The following is a 23,124-nucleotide window of genomic DNA, read 5'->3' as shown; positions in this document are numbered from 1 at the left end:
AATAGGGGGCACTACATGTGGGTCATAATAATACGAAGGACAATAATAAAAAGCACTAGAATAGGGAAACAGTACAGTGAGGGGCTTGGGGGTAGTATAATAAACTTTTATAGGGAACACTATACTTGTGGAACGTATAATAAACACTAACATGTACAACTATGATAGGGAATACCACTGTAAGGAAGAAATATGGACTGGAGGGCCACTTTCAAAGACATTCCTCCCACAAAATATATCTTCACCTCCCCCTCCCCCCCCCCCCCCCCCCCCCCCCCACACACACATACACTCTAATGCTGGGATTCCTTGATATCCCACAATTATTTGAAGGGTTCCTCCAGGGATAAAAGGTTGGTAAAGGTTGGTTTACAGAAATACAAAAATATCTAGTACAAGTAGGGACTCTTTCCTCATTGTGTGCTGAAGAGTTCATAACAATGTACACAGAGGAGGTGAAGAGTGCAAAGCAACATCTAACAAACTCGAGCGGAGGGGAGGGAACATAAGTACAGTATAATTTTGTTATAATAAACTCGGGTATAGTAAACATGCATCCTATAACTGGATAAGACAAAACTTTTTCTTCACACTTTGGCCAATCATGCAGCCTCTCTCCAAAATGCAGCCAATCATCATGCAGTCCAACCCGTGTTAAGTCCAAGTGTGAACAGGAAGTTTTATCTTACAGAGGATGCATGCTGCAATTTGTCCAGCCTGGGATACGTGTTGACTGGCTTTGCAGCACTTAGTTATTCTAGACCTCGTCCACCAAATGTGCAGCCTTGCTAAAGAGTAACGCCGGCGCTATCCGCTATTGTATGCCACAAGTAAGGCAATGGGGCTCCCCTTTGCCAGCCCATAATGTCTGAGCCTGACCACGGCGGTTGCTAGATTCTCTGGCCCGCTGCCGCCTTTGTGTCTCTGTGTGTGGTCCGACTGACTCTTTGCCACTGAAAAAAAAGAAAATTAGTAACAGTTGTTTTAGGTTTGAATTTTCAATAAATTGCCATTAGAAAAGAAAAAGTGACATCTAATTATTGACTGAATTAAAATACAGCACTATAGTATACTTTATGTGCATGAAAATGACAGCTTCTGGTATGGTAACATTCTGATATCGTAAACCATTTTCCTAGTCCCTTGGAGTTTACTATAATGAGATCCTACGTATCTGCAAAGAGTAGATCACCACACACTGCAGCTAATGTGCTTTGGTATAAGCACATAGTGAGTTGAGTGAGTTGATGGTGTATACTTGGCTACATGCCCGTATCTTGGAGAGAGGCTAAAACTGATGCTGCAAGTATAAAGCCTTAATGATGACTGCTCCATTTAAAGACATGTTAATGATACTTCAAGCTGACTTGTATAGGGACATTAATACATTAAGCAACTTAATGAATTTTGAATAAGATAGAAAGTGATGGAGAGATTGCAGCATTGAGTTCCGGCTTTGTGATTGTAGAAATCAGTTCACCTTAGTGTCTGCTACACCAAGTCATATAAAGCAACGTCTATTTCATTCTTGTGCTCCATACTTCTCCTGTACGTGATTGGCATATAGACTCAGATTTGTAGAGCAACGGAAGGCTAGCCTGAAGCGTATCATACAGTGTGACTGTTTCTTGTTAAGGGACCGAAGCAATCACAGCTGTTTGCCTGTCATTCAGTAAGATGCTCCATAGGAATGTGTGACTGTCTGACCCTAGCAAATCCTCTGTACTTTTTTAACTTTTTTGTTTTTGCCTCCTTTGAACATGGTTTTAACCTACTTCTGGTTTTGGGTTTCAGATGTGGACGTTCTTCAGAAGCTGGGCCTCATGGGAAGCAAGCCATCCAGCCGCCCAGTTCCCGAAGGGGTCATACCATTTAAGTCGGGAGTCATTTTGACGCAGAGAGCGCGCGTCGAAGCTCCCGTTCACGCTGTCATCCCACCGAGCTTAGGAACGGATCTTACTCTGGTGCTGAGCCTCTGCTCTCATCGTATTAACAATGCGTTCTTATTCGCTGTCCGGAGCAAAAAGAAAAAACTTGAGCTCGGGTTGCAGTTCATCCCGGGCAAAATTATAGTTTATGTGGGTCACAAGCAATCTGTATATTTTGATTACAATGTCCACGATGGTCAGTGGCACAATATGGCCGTTGATATTCAAGGCCAAAAGGTGACTCTATATAGTTCTTGTGGGAAGCAAAGAGTAAATGCCAGTTTGCATATAAAGAAAGATGACACGTTGGATTCTGATGGAGTTTTCATGTTGGGAAAGCTTAACCAGCAAACGATACAGTTTGAAGGTGCTGTTTGCCAGTTTGATATTTATCCTCCAGCCAAGGCAGCTCATAATTACTGTAAATATCTCAAGAAGCAGTGCAGGCAAGTGGATACCTACCGGCCGAATCTGCCACCCGTGATCCCACTGTTACCCCAAGAAGCCAGTTCATCTCTGAGCACAGAGATAGTTTTGAAACCTTTAGCCAGTCTCAGCACCGCGTCCCCTCAGTCTATGAAAGCAAACTTGACAACCAACGGCAAGGTCAGGGTTCCTTCTGTGAAGTTAACAACCAAAGCACCGGCCTTACATTCTGTGACGTCTCCAGCCCCGCATAGAACAGACACTCAGCTCTTACCTAGTGTCTCATCCAGGACTTCCACCGTTGCCCTCAGGATTTCTACAGCATCTACAGCTTCTTCTAGACAGCCTCAACCTTCTGTCACCAAAAACAGTGCCCTTCCTAGTCAGAGCAGCACAAAGAAACCACAGCCAGAAAAAGTGACCAAGAAAGTCTACCAAAAAACAACCACAAAGCCTCCAACAACTTCTTTGTCTTCCAAGCATGTTAAAAATAGCACTGCAATCCCAAGGACTACAAACACCACCACCACTCCAAAGCAAGCAGTTGAGAAAAGGCCTAGTGCTGTTCCCCAAAAGAATCAAACTTCTCAGAGCTTCAAAGTTGACCAGACTACAGCCTCCTCCGTCGTTTACACCAAACCAGGATTAGGGACTTATTACCCATCCACGTCAACGATTACAAGCGCTCCATTCACTCATGATTACCTGTGGCTTGATCCATCTGCTTTTCCGTATTTGATGGGACCACCAGGGCCTAAAGGAGATCAAGGTTCCCCGGTAAGTTAAACTACTTTTTTTTTAATTACCGTAATATTTACCATGCAGAAGGAAATATATTTGCAGTTGTTATGTTATTGTGATTGTTATTTTTGCTTTCATACAGTTATAAAATGGTCCGACTATAAACCAAGCAGGGATGGGCTTTCGAGTAAGCAACTACTGGAATTCGAAATTAAAATGAGGCTTGATTAGCTCAGGTGTTACTACACGAGACGGGGGAGGGGGGGGGTTACTTACCCAGAAGTCAGTCGGCTTCTATGCATCTCAATCCACTCGCACGCCTTCCGGCTTGAAGGAGGAAGTGTGATAGCGAATCTTGGAGCGTGTCCCATAAGTCACATGCGAGTATATTGAGACACATAGAAACCGATGGACTTCTGGGTAAGTAACCCCCTCCTTTTCCTATGGTCCTACCTGAGGCAATCAAGCCTCATTTTAATTTCGAATTCCAGTAGTTGCTTACTCGAAAGCCCATCCCTGAAACCAAGGCACTTAGTCTTTTACTTCACTCACCAGAAAAATTGTTTAACTCTAGCATGAACCTAGGGTAGAAACCCGAGCTACTACTTTTAACATCCCCATATTGCGTATTCCTAGTGGTCCCTCCCCTCCCTCCTCTATATGGCATTCCCTGTTGTCTAGTGATCCCCCTCCATCCCCCGTACAACATACCTGATGTGTGTGTGTTGGGGGAGAGGGGGGCTCCTATACTACCTGGTGTTAAATGGTCCCCCTAGATCTTCCATACATTGTACCTAGTATGTATTTGGTAGCATGAAGTCTACTTACTTGCACTGCAGAATGAGAGGGTTTTTGTTCAGCAACTCAGAATGTGGCAGGAGCAGCGACTGTTAACCCAAAAACTTCATCCTGCTAGTCAGTCAAGGCTTTTAAAGGGCTAAACAGCAATGTGCTTAAGAAGTGTCAACTTGTCTTGTTCGGACTGAATTTAAAAGAAAAAATGTATGAGGGTGCTACTAAATGAAATGCTGGATTTCCAGGGAAGTGATGATGTTGAGACACTGTGTGCTTCATTTCTCAGGCAAGACATGACTTTCTGGTAAATACACTATGCAAAGGGTGCATCCAGCTGAAGCTGTCAGGCATTGTGTTTATTTAGCTCTTGATTTTTTTCTCTACTATTGTTAGAAAAAAAAAATTCAGATTGGCCCTCTGGCACTTTATATTGCAAGGATTAATGGCAAACATGTTATCAAGTTAATCATTTTATGTGCATAAAACAAGTATTCCACAGTACTTCTAACAAAGCTAGTAGGTAAGAAGTGTCCAAGTTCGCTGTCAGTTTGTGAATTAGCCTAGGTGTGGAAAATGGGTAACAATGCCTCCTGCTTTGTGCTGTTGACTGTTTCTGCAGCAAGGTGGGGATTTCTGGACAGGCTCAGGGCCAAACAACTCACAACTCAACCTCGATGCTACCCTTGGTTGAGTACGGAGCAAACAACCCTATTCAATCCAAGTGAGAGGAGCTACCCATCTCTACTACTAGAAAATGTCTTTGGATGCACTTTCTGCAGAGCTTCTCAACTCACTGTGAGTGATTTAAATTGGTGTGAACAATGAGTAGAGGTAGCGTAGAATTTTGAGAAGCATTTGGTTTGAACAGGCACTCAATGCAACTGTACACCTCATGGCTTGATAATGGATTTATCCTGATAACAGGAACATACTTTAACTACTAATGCTGCTCTGTTTTACAGTGAACGTTCATGGGCCTTCACTTTGATGGCATATAAGGTATTCCCAGTGATGTCCCGGGGGGGGGGGGGGGGGGGGTGCATGGGAGCTTTTTTCATCAATAGCGGTGCCTCAGATCTACATGGTTTGAGGAACTCACCCCACATGGATGGTGTTTTTCCTTCAGCTCGGGTCTTCTATCAGAGGCCTAGGAGCTTGAGGGTTCTGTACAGAATTGCAGTGGTTCATAAGGTGAAAAGAACCTCTATATGCAAAGTGCTCATAATATCCAGAGAAAAGAAATTAAAGCAGCTTGAAAGCAAACCTAGGATGAGAATTTTTTTTTTTTTCAAATGAGATACTTACCTAGGTAGTGGGAAGCCTGTGGATGCTCCAGAGACTTCCCGAATCTTCAGTGAGGCCACAGCTGCTGGCCAGGACCCTCTTTACCCCCATGACCATACTCCCATTTGTGTATGAGCATGATTGTACTGCACGCTCGGGAGTACAGTCCATGCATGCCCATTAGCACAAAGCTGCTAGCTAGACATCAGGGCCAGACACACTATGGTGTTGCTAAGCTAAATGCATCTCAGAATCAGAATCATTTATTTCGCCAAGTACAACGCGGGGGTTGTACCCGGAATTATTTTTGGCACATACAGGGTCGGTGATGGTACGGTAAGTGCCCATTTCCACCTGCAATCGCTAGCGTTCACGCTGAACGCTAGCGATTGCTGAATCGCAAAACCGGCGATTCCCCCGACGTTTGCGGCCGCGATTTTGCTATGCTATGCACTGCATAGCAAAATCGCGGCAATTATCGCTCCGCCGCGCGTTCGCGTTCCCGACAAAAGCGAATCGCGGTAGTGGAAATGACCTACCGCGATTCCTATGTTAAAAAGCAAACCGTAGCGATTGTAAAATCGCTAGCGGTTTGCGGTTTTGCGATTCAGCCAGCGCAAACGCGCTGGTGGAAAAGGGCCCTAACAGCAGAATCATAGACATACAAAGGTCGTTTCAGAGATATACAAGCAGTCATATTACAAGATTTACACGTTGCACATTATACAAAACGTAAGCTAGATGGGTCCGTCTAAGTGCTATGTCGAGTGGAGCTGCCTGCTGCACTCTGTGCGGCGCTCACTGCTCTGCAGCAATAACAGACACCCCACCACATGTCTTGGAAAATGCAGGTGGTGAGAGAAAAGGAGAAAAGAAGAAAAGGAGCGACAGTAGACAGTGAGACAGAAAGCAGTGGAAGGTAAGACCCCCTGAGATTGCCATGCAACCTAGTCCATTTAAATGTCTCGGATGGCAGGCTGTGACGGATCTGCAGCTGCTACTCAGGCACTGTGTGGTAAAGTGCCAGTAGGTGCCAGTTCGGTGGATTATTTAAGCCTGGCAGACCCCGTGGAGACCGGTGGAAGGTGGCAGACCCCGTGGGGACCAGGTGGAAGGTGGACCCGGCTAGCCTCAGCAAAAAGTTCCTCTGTCTGTGGAGGGCCTGGATGCTTTTTGTGGAGGCCCCGCAGAAAGTGGACGACAGTGCCTGCATCAGGTGAAGCAGCTCCTGGGCCTATGGTCGCAGCCACGTGGGGATGATGTACCTTTTGGCCAGCCTGGTGGTGCAGTGCAGAACTTCTGGCCCCATGTTGTGCCTGTGGAGGCTCTGGCAGTGGTGGAGGTGAGACTCCGATGGAAGAACACTGGCAGCGGAGGTCATGCTGGGCTGCTTACAGGCAAGGCTAGGGACCAGGACTGCGCGGGGATCAGCAGCCTACCGTGCCTGTTGTTAGGGCAGACACTGATCCTGGTCTGGTGGAGAGCTCCCTGTGCGCTGGTCACGCGGATGCCGACAGAAGCAGCACACCGGGGCAGTGGCCGAGGGCCGGCGTGGTTGCTGCAGGGACCGGGGACACCCCCCACGTGGTGCGTCGGAGTCCTAGGAGCCGGAGAGGTGAAAATGTCTCCAGGCTGCGCAGCGGCTCAGCCAGCTGTAGTGAGGAGACCCGGACAGTGGCGATGGAGTGGCAGCGGTGGAGAGCCACGGAGGGCAGTGCCGTGCAGTTGCGGCAGATGGTATGCCACCGGTGGGCAGATGCAGCCCGGTTCCTGGAGGTCCTCAGAAGAACGGGGGCCCGGGGGCCCAGCGGAGAGCCAGCACAGAGAAGTCCAGATCCACCATGGGGGCGGTGCGTCACATGGGCCATCAGCTGCGACCTCCCACGTGAGGAGCTGGTCCTCACAACCAGCGCTGGGGAGCCGCAGCCCGGAGAGCCAGAGCACCGGTCGACGATCCAACGGTGTGGGGGAGCTGGCAGGAGCTCGTGCAGTGATCCATGGCCGGGGGCCCCCACAGAGAAGAGGTAAAAGGAGAAGTTACAGCCGGAGCCCTGTGGCCGTGGCTACCCGCTCAGGCGCCATCTTAGTTCTATCTCAGTGTGTAATAAGCAAGGACATTATATTACAATCAGATTTCTGGTCAAATGTATAATTTCTGGCAGGTCCGATCACATTTCTGATCGTTTTTCTGATAGATTTTTCTGTTCACTTACGATATATATACAAAATCTATCTTGCATAGGTTTTTCAGATACAGAGATCTGGCCACTGTGACCTCGTGCCACTCCAGTCCACGCTGGCAGTTGTAAATAATATTGATGTAATCTTCTGTCTGCCTAAAAAGTTAAAGAGGAGCTGTCAGCTATACTATCTCAGAAAAAAAACCCACATATATAAGTAGATAAATATTTTCTCTACTTATGTCACAAATGTATTGCACTGCCCCTATTTTGATTTTAGTTATTTTTCTATAGTAAAAAAAGAAAAAATCCTTCTTAGGATTTTCCATTTTGTCTGTCTATCTTGAAGCCAATCCTGACATCATTTCCTCCCTTACTCTGTCTGTGTATCATTCCCCACCCCCTCCCAGTCTTCAGACACTCCCACCCAGGTCTGCGGTAGAAAGTGCATTGAGAAATATTGGCCAATCAGAGAGTAACAGAGGTGTAGGAGGGGAAATCAGGAAGGAAAGAGGCTTCAGCCAATCAGGCTGCATTAGTTAAGTCTGAAAGAAATAGAAAACCCAGCATGCCCTGCAACTTCCTTTGTGCAGCAGATGTACCAAATAAGAGTCAGGGAAACTGGGAAATGATGTTTTATGGAGAAGAAAAATAAGATTGATTTTTATCTTTTGATTGCCTGGTTAGCATCCTTATTACTTGTTAACCAGATAAAAATAAAGAATTGATTTTTGATTTTATGCCTTACAGTTGCTCTTTAAGAGTTGAACAGGAGGTGTGGCTATTGATGGCAGGGGGCAGGACTATGTCAGTCTGTGGCTCTGTAGCATAACTGACAGAATCCCCATCCCTGACATTAGATCCCCTACCTATTGTCTGTCTAGTACAGCCTTTCTCAGCCTTTCTACCCTGGAGGAACCCTGCAAATTACTCTTGGATCTCAAGGAACTCCTGCAAACAATGTTTTGATCTTGAGGAACCCCTGCATTTATTTTGCAGGTGGCATGGTCCTTAAAATAATGTGTGGCTGTTTATTTTAGTACCACCTATTACACTGCCACTCATACTGTCTCCTGAGCCCCCAATTTAGTGCTTGTTACAGTACCACCTATTATAGAGTGCTCTATTATATTTCCCCCACAATGGAGGAAAATGTCAAGGAACCCCTGCAGAGTACTCAGGGAACCCTGGTTGAGAAAGCCTGGTCTAGTAGTTTCTTTGAGTAGACAGGAAATTACATCACTGTTACGACTGCCAGCATGGATTGGATTGCCACCAGCTCATAGTTGTGTTGTAGATATACAACAGTACTTGTGTAAAGCTACATACATACCAAAAGATAGAATTGTTTGATACGGCAGATGAACGATTGTTCCACTATCTATCTGTCAAGATATCCCTGGGATGTGATGTGAACGACATTAACGATAAACGATGCTGGGTCTAGGCGAGGTGCTATAGACTTTGCAGATGCCTAATCATTCACAGTTTTGTACACACTGCTGACTATTAACAATTATCTGTCATGTCATTCGTTCACTATAGCCATAGTTTTGTGTCATTATTCTTCAAAGGGCATCTGACCAATCTGTCGTTCATTGTTCATTTTGAACAATTTTTGCTCCCTGTGTATACAAGCCGTAAAGGACACCTGAAGTGAGAGGTATATGAGGCCTGCCATATTTATTTTCTTTGAAACAATAACAGTTGCCTGGCAGTCCTGCTGATCTATTTGTCTACAGTAGTGTCTGAATCACGCCAGAAACAAGCGTGCAGCTAATCTTGTCAGATCTAATAATGTCAGAAACACCTGATCTGCTGCATGCCTGTTCAGGGTCTATGGCTAAAAGTATTACATGCAGAGGATCAGCAGGACAGCCAGGCAACTGGTATTGCTTAAAAGGAAATAAAAATGTCCGCCTCCATATCCCTCTCACTTCAGTTGTCCTCTAAGAGCAATTCTCCTTTAAGAGTCGAGACACGGATTGTTATGAATGCCTGCCTATGACTGGTTCTCTTGACTTCACTTTTTGATGTAAATGTAAACTTGGAAACTGGTCCTAGGAAGCCTTGTTTCACAATCCATAGTGTAATTTGTCCATACAGGCGAAGCGGTCTGGTGTACTCTGTATAAGCATCCATACATTATGTTTATGAATTGATTGTCCCCCAGAGCCTGGAGAATGGCTCCCTGACAGTGCTGCGAGTCCAGGTGCAGCCATAGTGTGTGCGAGTTTACAGAATGGAGCATACTTGTGCACTCTGGAACAGGCAGTGACTCATACACACATTATTGGCAGCCTCTGCTGGTGAGATCACAGCTAATTTCCTCCTCGGCCCGACCAAGGAATCACTTTTTTTTGGTCAATTGTTCAGCTGTGAGCATTCATTCCAGGGAAATCCCTCGTATTTTCCCCTCACTCGGACCAAGGATCAGGGAACCTGCACTCCTTATTAACGTGTAATGAGATGCGCGGTGTGAGCTCTGACAGCCTCCACATTGCTGAGGCACAGTTGTGCTATCCAGGTCACTGGTGAAGATCTCCAGATGCGCAGGGACATGGAGCCTGGAAACTGATAGCCTCCTTATACACCCCTCTCCACTCTTACTTTCTGAATGCATGTTGGGTGGCCTGCACATATTTCATAACACATACTGTTGCTCTGCTGTACATTAAGATATGGAGAAGCAAAGAGGCTCCTTGACGTATGGCTGCTATTAAGATGTAAATGAAAGAGTGACGTCCCTGCTGAAAATGAAATAATTGTTAAAGTACAACTTGCTCTATATTGTGAGTTCCTCTGAGTTACAGTTCATGACATGAGTATGTATTACACTAAGTAAGAGCTGCAGAAGATGTCAGCGCTATATAAATAAAATAACAACACAGAGATATAGAATTAGTTTGGTTACATCCCACCCGCCGGCTGATAGGACACAGACAAAAGGGGACGGTGCTTCTGACGCTCTCACGGACATTCCAGTTTCTCATCAGGTGTTCCACTAGTAGGGGCGTGATCCTGATGACGAGTTACATCAGCAGGAAGTCCGATTGGCCCGCGACACCTGTGACATGCGGGTGGGCGGTCTGCTTTTTATCCTTTTGTGGCACGTCTTCCCTCCCAGTGTAAAATGTGCCCTGTCCTTATGGAGTATGGACTGCACAGAAACTTCCCATCTAGCTGGATGAGTAATTAGCTGAACAGAGTAGTAAGTCTGTTATTAATTTTCCACTTCTGGACCAAACCGAGGACTGGCAGCAAACTTAGATATACCCATTCTTTTTGAGGATGCTTGTGGAGTAACATTTATCTGCCAATCTCATTTACAGTGTATGTAGCTAGTTATCGGCTTCAAGTTTTGATTATCTCTGCACGATAGACATCCGATTCCTGATATTAACCCTTGGCTTGTTTTGGACTTTTGCTCAGTTCATCTCTCTGATATGTCAGTGGTTTCCATGACCTCAGCATCTGTACTTTGCATGCACAAGTCCTGGGGGTAACCAAAGTCGGGCAAACGCAACCATTCTCCTGTTCTAGCGTGTGCCTGGCTATAGGTGAAGAGCGTGGCAGAGATTGGGGCAGAGGTGCTGAAAGGAAACTGGTGAATGTTAGTACGCCTGACAATTGCTTACCTCAATGAAGAAACTTTTGTAGGGGTAGACAACGTTTTATTTATAAACACTTATAAGACAATGCATTTCGCAAGTCCTTGCCTGCTTCTTCGGGTCAAGTAAATGTAATAAGTATAAATAAGCACAGAGCTTTTAATTTTTACATTTGGGCGTCAGAGAAGCCGTGCATTCTGGGAGCAGATGTTGGCACACCACTTGGATGAGCAGAGGGAAATTTGTGGGTGATATGAGCACAATGCCCAGGATTCCAAAGGATTCCCCTAAGGCAGTGATGGCTAACCTTGGCACTCCAGGTGTGGTGGAACTACAAGTCCTTTGAGGCATTGCAATACACTGACAGCTCTAAGCATACATCGGGGAGTCAGAGGCATGATGGGATTTGTAGTTTTATCACAGCAAGAGTGCCAAGGTTACCCATCACTGCCCTAAGGTGATTAGGGAACTGTGCTATTTCTTACATAATTTTTATGTTTGATGTGGCTAAAAGAGAAAGTCCCTTTGGAAAATGCAGTCACATGACCCAGAGAACTATTCCCAGAAATTATATAGCTGTCAGCAGAGTGGGAGCTACCCGACTCCGCCCACCACCTTCCTCACTCTGCTCTCTTCTATGGGTGAGGATGGAATGGAAGGTAGTTGTGACTGGTCAGAGACAAGAATTCAGTCCTGCCAACAGTGTCTGAGAGGCAGTCAGTTAAGCCAACCCAGCCTGAAAGGTAATAGAAAAAATAATAATGTGAAAATGGTTCATGTGCAATGCACACACATTTTAAATATTCTACACAATATAAATGTTGAAACGTAAACCTAAAATATTGTTTAAAAGTACACCTGGACTGAGAGAGATGTGGAGGCTGGCATATTTATTCATTTTCAAACAATGCAGATTGCCTGTTGTCTTACTGATCCTCTGTATCCAATACGCTTAGCTGTAAATCCTGAACAAGCATGCAGAATGCAGGTCAGGTGTTTCTGAATGGATTCTGACTAGATTAGCTGCATGCTTGTTTCATGTGTGTGATTCAGACACTACAATAGCAAGAAGAACCGGGACTCAACCTGGATTTTAGGCCAGTTGTATTTGTGAGTAACGCACTGCTTTGCTTGTGTTACTCGCAAAGAAAATTGGCCAATTGGCCTAAAATCCAGATTGAGACCTGGTCTTTCTTGCTATTGGACTGGAGGTACACCCTAGGTGGATACAGGTGGGGACTGGTTGACTCCCTGGTGTGATTGAAGATTGGGTTGCAGCATTGAGTTCATTGCATATTACCTTGATTCAGACACTACTGCAGCCAAAGATCATCAGCAGGACTGCCAGGCAACTGGTAAATAAAGCAGCCTCTATATCCCTCTCACTTCAGAAAGAATGCTCAATCATTGTAACAGTCCTTCTATCCGACTGAGGAATAAGTAAAAAATATTGACCTATGAGAGGCCATCTATAGAGCACAAATGCCTGGAACGCCTTAAGAGTTCTTCATTATGCAAAAAGACTCCAGCATGTACGTCGGTAAAGCAGAGGGTTACATTGGCCAAGTTTTCTAGCGCTGGAATCCTTTGCCTCGCGCTCGTATCATCCACAGAATTCTCTCCGCTCATCTGAACGGCGTGCCAACATCTGCTCCCAGAATGCACGGCTCCTGCCTGCCGCCCCAGTGTAAAAAGTGGAAGCTCTGTACTTATTTATTCTTATTACGTTTTTAACCACGTGCAAATTTATTGAAGCCATATATGTATCCTGTGTACGGAGATAAGCAAGCCTGTTTAATGCGGCCATTTGAAGAGTTGTTGTACCCTCCCAGTTGCAGATGGTGTGTATTAAATCCATATGTCACATGAAATCTTTCCATGCTCTCCGTGGTCAGCAGGCCAGCTCTGCTGTTTTCTCCTTGCTCAGCACTTTGAAGAGGGAAAATTCACACATAGGGAAACATGCTGGTTCTGCCCAGTTATGTGCTACACAAGTACCATGAGGAGGTGAAGCTGACAAATTAGCTGAATGATCGTAAGTCACGGGCAGAGATTTCTCAAGCTGAGCCAGAACTCGGCCTATCTTATCTCCGTGAGTTATTGGAGGCACACGGTGCGCCTCGTGTTTGAAATATTAAAGTAAACCTGTCACAGACAGGAATTGCCAAGATCTAAATATCCACTCTGAAAGTCCTCTTATGATGAGGTCATACTTTCCCTGAGACATTTGTTTCTCCTGCTGTTTTAGTGTATTTATATCTGCAAGCTTCTTCTCGGTGTGTGGTTGAAATTCCGATATAAGGCTGTCTAATGTTGTGCCGGACGTGTGCTGATGACATGCTCTATAACTGCTTCACTAAAGACCACAGTAATTGACTTTTTACTCTCCAAGTAAAGACACCTTGAAAGTAGAGAGGCATGGGGTATGTGCTCTCCTCTTTTTCTGTTTGTGCCCCCAGTGGAGTAACTAAGGAGCTTGGGGCCCTGGTGTGAGTATTACATGGGGCCTCAAGCACTATATTAAAATGGAGTCCCTTGGCCCTTGCTACTGTCCAAGGACAGCTGCAGTGTCAGAGAGGTGTAATCAGAGTAAGAAACTAGACTGTTGAGGAGATACTGAAGAGAAAAAAAATTATGATATAATGAATTGTATATGTAGTATGGATAATTACTAGAACATTAGTAGCAAAGAAAATATTCTCATATTTTTATTTTCAGTTATATAGTTTTTTTTTTATAACATTGCATCATTCTCTAATATTTGAAGTTTACACACTATTCAGCATACTAAATGATTTAACAAAGCAGGCCTGTGAACTTTTGAACTGTCCTCTGCAGAAGAAAAAACAATACAGTGACAGACACTTGAGATAACAAGCTTCAGAAGACAGAGCTCTCTGCGACTTTGAAAGTGGTGGAGCTCAATTGCTCTTTTGCATAGATAACAACTGGAGTTTCTTAACTCTTCCTGTACTGGAAACAATATTAGATTTATGTCTCTGCTCCTAATGCTTTATTTCTTAGCTGTACTACACATGCAAATCATTACATCATATTATTTTTTTTTGCTTCACTGTCTCTTTAAGGATTACCATTGTTTAATACACATATAAAAATGTTCATTATTCTCATAGCACCAATAAAAAGCTAATAAGATGGATGAAGGAAAGCTTATAGTTGGCTCCTCTGGCCCAAAGGCCCCGGTGTGGTCGCAACCTCTGCATCCCCTATTTCTATGCCACTGTGTGGCCCTAGAGGTACACTTCATCAAGCAGAAGCAACCATGTTATTTTCCATCTTACCAAGCTAAATGACTGTACAGAACTACATTAATAATGTCATCAGTGGTTGTTCACAAGCAGTCAGAGGGTGAGGTAAGATTCTCTTAGAGCTGGTTCACACTGAGTGATATTTCAACGCTTTGCTGATCGCGGGCGATCAGCAAAGCGCTGCTACTAATGTATCCCTATGGATACATTTACAGAGCAGTGTTGGCGATTTTGATCAATAGCAAACGGGCTGCAAACAGCATTTCAGGGACAATTGCGCTGTTATTCTCGTTCTATTGAACGGGAATCACAAATGCAAATCGTGCTGAATGGTGAGATTTTGCCTGCAAATCGCAGAGCCGAACGTGGTCATCGGCAAGGAGTGTGAATTGGCCCAGAAAGCCTGTTGGTCAGCAGGCTTCTGTGCACTAAATGTTGAAATACAGTATACGGTAAATAAAATGGGTTTTCTTGCCAAAACACTTGTAATTCAATCCTTCCAGTGTTGTGATTGAGCTGTCCTTAGTCAGCTTGGCTGAAAAGCAGAGCAGTTTACCTGACCTCACTTCTGTGTGCTGCAGCAGACTGAGACAGGTGAGGACACGCGGACTGGTTGAGATGAGTCACGTTATGCAGAGGAGCAACATTTGGCTTCTGTTGCTTATTACACTGACAGCATCAGCTCCTACGAGCTCTGAAAATATCATTTAAAAAATCAGTGATATTTGTGGTTGGATCACTGTCCTCTGATGCCTATTGTTCCTTGCATAAACTTTAAAGTTGCACATCTGTCTCTCCACTTCGTATCGAGCAGTACACGGCCAGGAGTCAAACAGCATGTCTGTACAGTGATGGTCCCTAAACTGCCACCTGAAATTATCTCTAAAGGTCATTGTGGGTGACAGATGCAGGCTTAGCTTAATAGTGGTTTAAAGTGGCCATACACCTGTCAATGCCACCACATTGACCATAGGATAGATCCCTCTCTGATCGAATCTGATCATAGAGGGATCTATTGCCTGCCCACTCACTGCAGACCAATCTCCAATAGATGTTTTAACATGAAATCTATTTCCCACGCTTCCTAAGTGTATGTGTCCCCCCCTCAATCCCCCCACACTGGGCCCCCGCTGACTCAGGCGCCCATCTTTGCCTTCTCCTGTGTCCGGTGTTTTCTTGAATTGCCACCAAGAGTAACGTTATAACCATATAGTAACGTTAGTACATTTATCTGTGTCATGTGGTACAGGGGCTCGTAGTGACAATTCAAAAAGATGCTGGAGAAGGCGAGGAATTGCATCAGCGGGACAGGTGAGCATGCAACACATTCACTATGGGCCTGGACACACACACGAGGGGACACCCGAGGGGGGGGGGGGGACAGGCGTTGATCATTGCGACATTGAACGTTGTTAACGGTGCACACCTGAATGGACCCTTGCTACTGAGCTTTTTCTAGCATGCCTAACAAATCCGTTCAACCGATGTCACCTGGAAGTTGATCACGATGATCAAACATGTGGCCATGTTGCAGTATCGATATCTGCCAGATTCGATTACTATGATTGAATCGTCCAGATATCAAGTAATGTATTGGCACCCCTATTGTCTAGAGAGAGATTTCATTTTCAACGTTTTAATTCCACTATGAAGCCTTGAGGACAGTCAGAGCGCGCCTGCATGCCCATCTGCCCTCTGCTGTCTACAAGCAACATAACAGGTGGCAGCCAAAGGTACCACTGGCTGAGAAGATCTTGGACATTCCTAAGTAAATTATTTGGGACTCGCCTCTAGGCTAAACATTCTGCATAGCTTATCATATTACACGTAGACAAATTAACACCACTATATTGACACATGCCGCAAACACAAACAGATCGCTTTTATTGGGACTCCTGTGAGATCAAAGGTCTTCTCAAACTCTTCACATTCCTAGAGGAGACATGAAACTACTTTTCCAGAAGTGAGGTGACTGCTCATCGCTGCACTAGAGAAAGGGGCATTTGGGCAAGGATGTAAAGGTTAAAGTAAGGCATGGCCCTGGGGGTTAGACTTAGGATAGAGGGCACAGGGGTTAAGCATTTATTTACAATTGTGTATTTATATAGTGTCACCATCTTACTCAACGATTTAAATCAGAGTACAGAGTCATATCACTAACTGACCATCTAAATAGCTCACAATTTAATTCCTTCAATTTATCTATCTTCTGTCCCTAGTGTAGTTTAAAGCCTTGTACCCATGTATGAGACCTGGCACCCAGCGGGGAGCAGGACCTGAACCGCCAGGGGATATTGCAGGGCCAAGGCTGTACAGACACATCACTAGCCTGCAGGAGCACACAGAGAGCGGCCAAAGTGGTCAGGGACTGCTGTACACACACTGAATTCCCATCAGAGGCGGTCGTTATTGGCCATCTCGGCCGAGTTGCATCCAATGTGTGAACACAGCTGAAGGTCAGTTTGCATGGAGAACCAATTCATTGTATCTCTATGTTTTTGCACGGTGGGAGAAAACCAACACAAGCACAGGGAGAACATACAGATTCCATGCAGATAGTGTCCTGGCCTATATTTACACCTGGGACCCTAGCAGTATCTGGAGTGTTATCTGCACCGGAAGCTCAGTACCATACATACATTCATACAGCAATTAACTACATCATTAACGTGACCCCGAGGTCAATAAACTGATGAGATAAACAATTGTATCTGTTCTCCTACTCCTAACAATTACCTTTTTTTTAGATATTCCATGGTCTTATTTTATATTTAAACATTTATAAAGTACATCTAATGTTTTATTGTCTCTGCTCAATGGTAATCTATTAAGTGTCCCACAGCTCAAATACATGAGCTGTTGACCTTTTTTTTAATCTATCTTCTGCTCTTTTTTATGGCTGTAATTCTTTATCAGTGAGGGTAAAGAATTGGTCCGACTAGAGAGAAGCTGTCACTTGCATGCCTGAAGAATAACTTTCAGGCATGAAAAGAAATACAATGTTAGGAACTTACCTCCTGATCGCTCCTACGCCAAATCCCCGTCCTCCAGGAGCCGGCCCAAGCAGCCAGCTTCCGGGTCAAGCCGACGCGACATTCCCAGGTGCGGTGTTTGCATGCATGGCTCAGAGTGGCTTTAAAGATGAAAAACTAACTATAACAAGTAACTTGTCTATATATCTTATCTAAAGTTTAGATAGTTTACACAGCAAATCTAGCTGCAAACAGCTTCAATAGAATATGATTATTTCTTTCTGTGATACAATGACAGCAGCCATCTTGTTTGTAAACATTAATCACAGGCAAGCTTATCTGCATCTTCAGCACTCAGCCTGTAAAAAAAACCCTAATCCCCCTCCTCCTCCCCTCTGCCTCTGAAATCTCTGGCTAGTAATACCTCCCCCTCCTCCTGCCCAGACTGAGCTCCCATGAGCCCTTGCTACTGTCTGAAAAAATGCCAAGGCACTCTGAAAAACTGTGGGCGAGGCTTGTTTAGTTTATAGGGAATTAGAGTATTAAAACAAAAACAAAAAAGTATTTGGCTTGAGGAATGCCCTATAAACAATAGGAAAGGAACACAATTATGCAATGAGTAAAAGTTCATCTCGGATCCACTTTAACGGCAGGCATGTGGATTTCCCCTCTGCTTATAGTGTCAGGCAGCGTCATTAGTGGCCAAATATGGGTACTGCAGGCATATTGCTTGCAATGCTTCTACAGCACATGAGATGCTGGGATTTGTGGTTCCATGATGCTCTCTGCCTATTTAAGCCTGCTTTGTTTGTGATGTCCTTGCCCGTGATAGCTATAGCTGCCTTTTGCTACTCTGCTGAGTGCGATCTATATTTCTGAACTACTGCCTTTTGACCTTGTTATCCTCAGGTGCTGTATTATTCTGATCTTCCGTGTATGGCCCCTGGATTGTTGCTGGATTTGCTTATGTCTTGAGATTCTGTACAATGCTTTTCTGATCACCTGTTGCTGACATAGACGGTCTGATTTTCCCTCCTGTACCTGTCTTGTGTGGTTCTGTTGGTACCCCTGTCTTGCCCACTTCAGTTCCTATACCTTGCGCAGATCAAGGCCTTGGTGTAACCGGGTGCTGGGACAACACACTTTGTCATCTCTCGGCTGACCGGGGATGCCACACATAGGGTGAAGACCGCTGCATAGGAGATTGGGGCATAGGAACTGAAGTAAGACAGTAGATCCAGAAGGCCTCGCACGCAGCATAGGTATTTGTGTGCTCGGGTACACTTAAAAGCCAGTGACAGCAGGGTTGTAACTACAGGGGAGCAGCCCCCTGCGGGGAAGGGGGGGGTGGGGGGGGCTAGAGCTGTAAGGGGGCCCCAACTACTACTTCACTCCTTCATTCCCCGAGTCCGTCCTCCAGGGTTTGTGTTTTTTAGTAGCCATACTTCTTATGGGTGTGAAGATTATGGGGTCCACACTTTGTTTTACGACCCTTGCAAAATGGGCCTTCAGGCTGTGAGGGTCACAAGGGGTTAGCAAGAGAAAAGGTGTGAAGACTGGGGGGCCACATTAAAGTTTTGCTGGGGGGGGAGGGTGGCTTATAGTTAAACCCTGAGTGACAGATACATTGACTAACATAGATCAACTTGTAGCATTGTCACTTAATGAGGTTGATTTCCTTTGTTATCTTTGTTACAATGCTACCTTTTAAGGGTGGGCTATATTACTGCAATGGAACTGCCAGTTCCTGAAAGTGATGTGTAAGAATCAGGACTATATGGCAAGCAATGAAGTATTTGAGTGACATTGACACGGCCGTTGCAGTGGTTGATAGATCAGAGCATCTCAGAAACGGCGGGTCTTGTATGATGTTCCTGGTACAAATGTTCACAGACTGCTTAGCCATTGTACCCCTACCCCATCCCCTTCCATGTTCCCCTTTTCCACTTGCTTTTCCATGCCTGTATGAATCTCGGCCATGCCAATAAAGCTATCTTTGATTTGATACAAAGTGTAGAATATATTTAAAGTGGTCCAAAGAATAAGAAATGCTCAATTGGCTTCAGGGTCATGGGGCTGCAAAGTTCACGGATGTGCAGAGGGAGTAAAATCAAGGTAATTGGTGAGCTTTTACAGTAATAAAACCAGGCCCTGCAACTGAGTGTGTACACAGGTCTAGGAAAGCATTTGTTACTGGTATCTATCTCATTACTGCTGAAACCTGTGTAGTATGGTGGAGTACTTTCATTATTTGAATTTAGTTCTGCCTTTAGGATTGATTAAGTGGTTAAAAAGCCATTAATCCCTGGATTAGAAACAAATGCTTTATTCTTTGCATTTCTGATGGAAGTGAGACTAGTAAATGCTTCCTGGGCTGCTTTTCCACTAGGAAACACAATTGCATGCAAAGTCTTGCTGCAAACAGATTGTGCTTCCACTGCTGCGATTTTGCCACAATCCGATGGGTAAGAGCGCAAATGCACCATAAATTCTGCAGGCTGGCGATTGTAATTTGGGGAAAAATGAATCGTAGTAATGGAAAACCAGCACTGCGATTAACATGTTGATTGAAGTGCTGTTGCGATCGGCTAAACAGATTTTCTCCAGTGGTCCTCTGTGTCCCTGCTGGCCGCCTGCAATGATGGTGACCCGCTGGCAAGGATCGGTCAGAGATGGTGCAGGCACAGGAAGGCTGCAAGGGGCTGGCAGAAGCCCCAGGTAAGTGAAACTCTTTTTTTTGTGGGTGAACATTACAGGTTTCCTTTGTCAGTTGCCCTGTAAAAGTCCTGTTTTTTTTGGTATTTTTGCTAAAGGGAGACTTGTAAATGCCTTGTGTTAAAGAGGAAATTCAGCCTAAACAAACATACTGTCATTAAGTTACATTAGTTATGTTAATTAAAATAGATAGGTAATATAATCTCTTACCCACCCTGTTTTAAAAGAACAGGCAAATGTTTGATTTCATGAGGGCAGCCATCTTTTTGGTTGAAAGGAGGGCGACAGGGAGCATGAGACACAGTTCCAACTGTCCTGTGTGCTGATCACCCCTCCCAGTTGCTAGGCAACGTGAATAACAACATAGGAAATCCCATCATGCTTTGCACAGCATCAGGGAAAAAAAGACCAGGCAGTTTTCTTTGATGGGTGGAGCTTAGCTAAAAATGCAGCTAAAATTGATGCTTTGGTAAGAAAAACAAAGTTTTGATGCTGTGAAACTGTTAAAGAAACACCAAGCCTTTTCAGTTCTGCTGAGTAGATTTTTAGTCCAGAGGTTCACTTTAAAGAAGTCACTTTTCAGTTGAAAAAGTAAGGTATATCTGCATTGGCATCCTGTCAAGTATCTGCCTGAAGAAGAGAGCGAGATCCAGTGATTAGTAGTTGGAATCTTGTTTCAAAACTTTTGCAGCTGAGGTGTAAGAGGTCACCAAGAAGTGCTGCAGGAATAGAGGATTTATTGGACTGTATGAGGGGGTTATCTGGAGATAAAGCGCTGTTGTTCAGGCAGAGGTGTAGCGATAGGAGGACTGATGGAAAGCAGGACAGGCAGCAGTAGGAGGTGAAATTCGATTGAAGATAAGATATCAGCTGTAGAGTGGAGGAGTCCTCTCCTGGCAGCCTGGCTGAGGCCACTGTGGACTTCGCTTGGAAATTCCATCTATCTAATTTACAGTTATAGTAGCTTTATTTGTCATAATTATTGTGTGGAACACAATTTGTCTCTGTAGATTTGCTCTTCATCTTTCCAAATCTCCTCACCTGTCTTGCTCTATCCAGCTTTCAATGAAAATTCCAGTTTCACTAGAAAATGAATGTAATCTATAAATTCAAGATAAACCGCTTTGTAATTCAATTTTATGAAAAATGGCTCATTTCCATCTGCAGCAAGCTTACTAAAAACTCTACAGGATAGCTTTTCTATGACTGGCTGGGGCTGCTTCAAAATGTAACTGTTGGTCCTTTTTGTTTTCCTTTTTTTTTTTTTTTAAATAACTTTTTGGGTCAACTTCCAGGAGGGTGGAGTCTTTAGCTAGAGTAGCATTTAAGAAAAAACTATCACCTAGGATTGAACTTTTGTACCAATCAGTAGCCGATATCCCCTTTCCCACAAAAAAAGTTACTTTTTCTCAAATAGATTATCAGGGACATCCGTATGGCTGATATTGTGGTGAAACCCCTTCCACAGCATGATGTCATGACCATGGTCCTGACAGTTTGATGTGTGTGAACCTCATTGCATTATGGGAAATAACGGCTGTTTCCAACTGCCAAGCAAGCAATATTCTCCCTCTGTGCATAGAACTCTCTGTAACGAACATTCCGTACAGATCACCTGGCAGAACTAAAGATGTCCCCACCAGTGCTGGATTTCAGAATGGAAATCAGGGAGAAGAAACATTTTACAATGGGCAAACACTGACTAATCTATAAATTAAAGAGAATCTGTATTGTTAAAATCGCACAAAAGTAAACATACCAGTGTGTTAGGGGACATCTCCTATTACTCTCTGTCACAATTTCGCCGCTCCCCGCCGCATTAAAAGTAGTCAAAAACAGTTTTAAAAAGTTTGTTTATAAACAAACAAAATGGCCACCAAAACAGGAAGTAGGTTGATGTACAGTATGTCCACACATAGACAATACATTCATACACAAGCAGGCTGTATACAGCCTTCCTTTTGAATCTCAAGAGATCATTTGTGTATTTACCTTCTATCCCCTGCAGCTCTCATGCACTGAAGAGTGACAGGCTTCCTGCAGACAGCTCTGCCCTGTATCTGTAATTCCTTTTACAACAGAGGACGATTTATCCAGTTTGTAAAAAATAAGAGAGCAGAGAGAAGCTGCCCTAAATAACACACAGGCAGTGTGCATAGGGAGGCCCGGAGAGGGGTGTGCATAACAGACACACAACACTGAAGAACTTGTTAGCCTTCCAGACACAGGGCGGCAAGTCCGACAGGGGAAAGATAAGCTGATTTATTACAGAGATGGTGATAGTAGAAAGTGCTACAGTAAGCCAGAGCACATTAGAATATGTTTAGGAACTTGAAGGATGGTAGAAAACAGGATGAAATTTTTGTTACAGAGTCTCTTTAATATTGGAAAAACATAGCAATTTTATTAATTATGTCCAGAGATGGGCCGAACGGTTCGCCGGCGAACGGTTCCCGGCGAACTTCGGTGGTTCGCGTTCGCCTCCCGCAGGCGAACGTTTCCGGAAGTTCGGTTCGCCCCACAATGCACTATGAGGGTCAACTTTGACCCTCTACATCACAGTCAGCAGGCCCAGTGTAGCCAATTAGGCTACACTAGCCCCTGGAGCCCCACTCCCCTTATATAAGGCAGGCAGCGGCGGCCATTACGGCCACTCGTGTGCCTGCATTAGAGAGAGTAGGGCGAGCTGCTGACAGACAGCCTGTCTGTCTCTCATAGGGAAAGATTAGTTAGGCTTAGCTTTTCCTGGCTGCATACCTGTTCAGTGATCCTGCCACTGCATACCTGTTCTGTGAACCCACCCACCACTGCATACCTGTTCAGTGATCCTGCCGCTGCATACCTGTTCTGTGAACCCACCCACCACTGCATACCTGTTCAGTGATCCTGCCGCTGCATACCTGTTCTGTGAACCCACCCACCACTGCATACCTGTTCAGTGATCCTGCCGCTGCATACCTGTTCTGTGAACCCACCCACCACTGCATACCTGTTCAGTGATCCTGCCGCTGCATACCTGTTCTGTGAACCCACCCACCACTGCATACCTGTTCAGTGATCCTGCCACTGCATACCTGTTCTGTGAACCCACCCACCACTGCATACCTGTTCAGTGATCCTGCCACTGCATACCTGTTCTGTGAACCCACCCACCACTGCATACCTGTTCAGTGATCCTGCCACTGCATACCTGTTCTGTGAAC

General features: G+C 44.8%; 1 protein-coding gene across 6 annotated transcripts in view; it reads left to right on the top strand.

The window, feature by feature from the left end:
* COL27A1 (collagen type XXVII alpha 1 chain) overlaps positions 1-23,124 on the top strand; it is a 728,465-nt gene that overhangs the window by 264,531 nt on the left and 440,810 nt on the right. For all 6 annotated transcript variants that reach the window (XM_068248437.1, XM_068248438.1, XM_068248436.1 and 3 more), the window contains one exon: positions 1,795-3,131. In XM_068248437.1, coding sequence (XP_068104538.1) covers positions 1,824-3,131 — 1,308 coding nt within the window. In that variant the 5' untranslated portion in view covers positions 1,795-1,823. The remainder of the gene's footprint in view (positions 1-1,794; positions 3,132-23,124) is intronic.

This window comes from Hyperolius riggenbachi, chromosome 8 (assembly GCF_040937935.1).
Source record: "Hyperolius riggenbachi isolate aHypRig1 chromosome 8, aHypRig1.pri, whole genome shotgun sequence".
Lineage (NCBI taxonomy): Eukaryota > Metazoa > Chordata > Amphibia > Anura > Hyperoliidae > Hyperolius > Hyperolius riggenbachi.
This window is presented reverse-complemented; position numbering and strand designations above follow the sequence as displayed.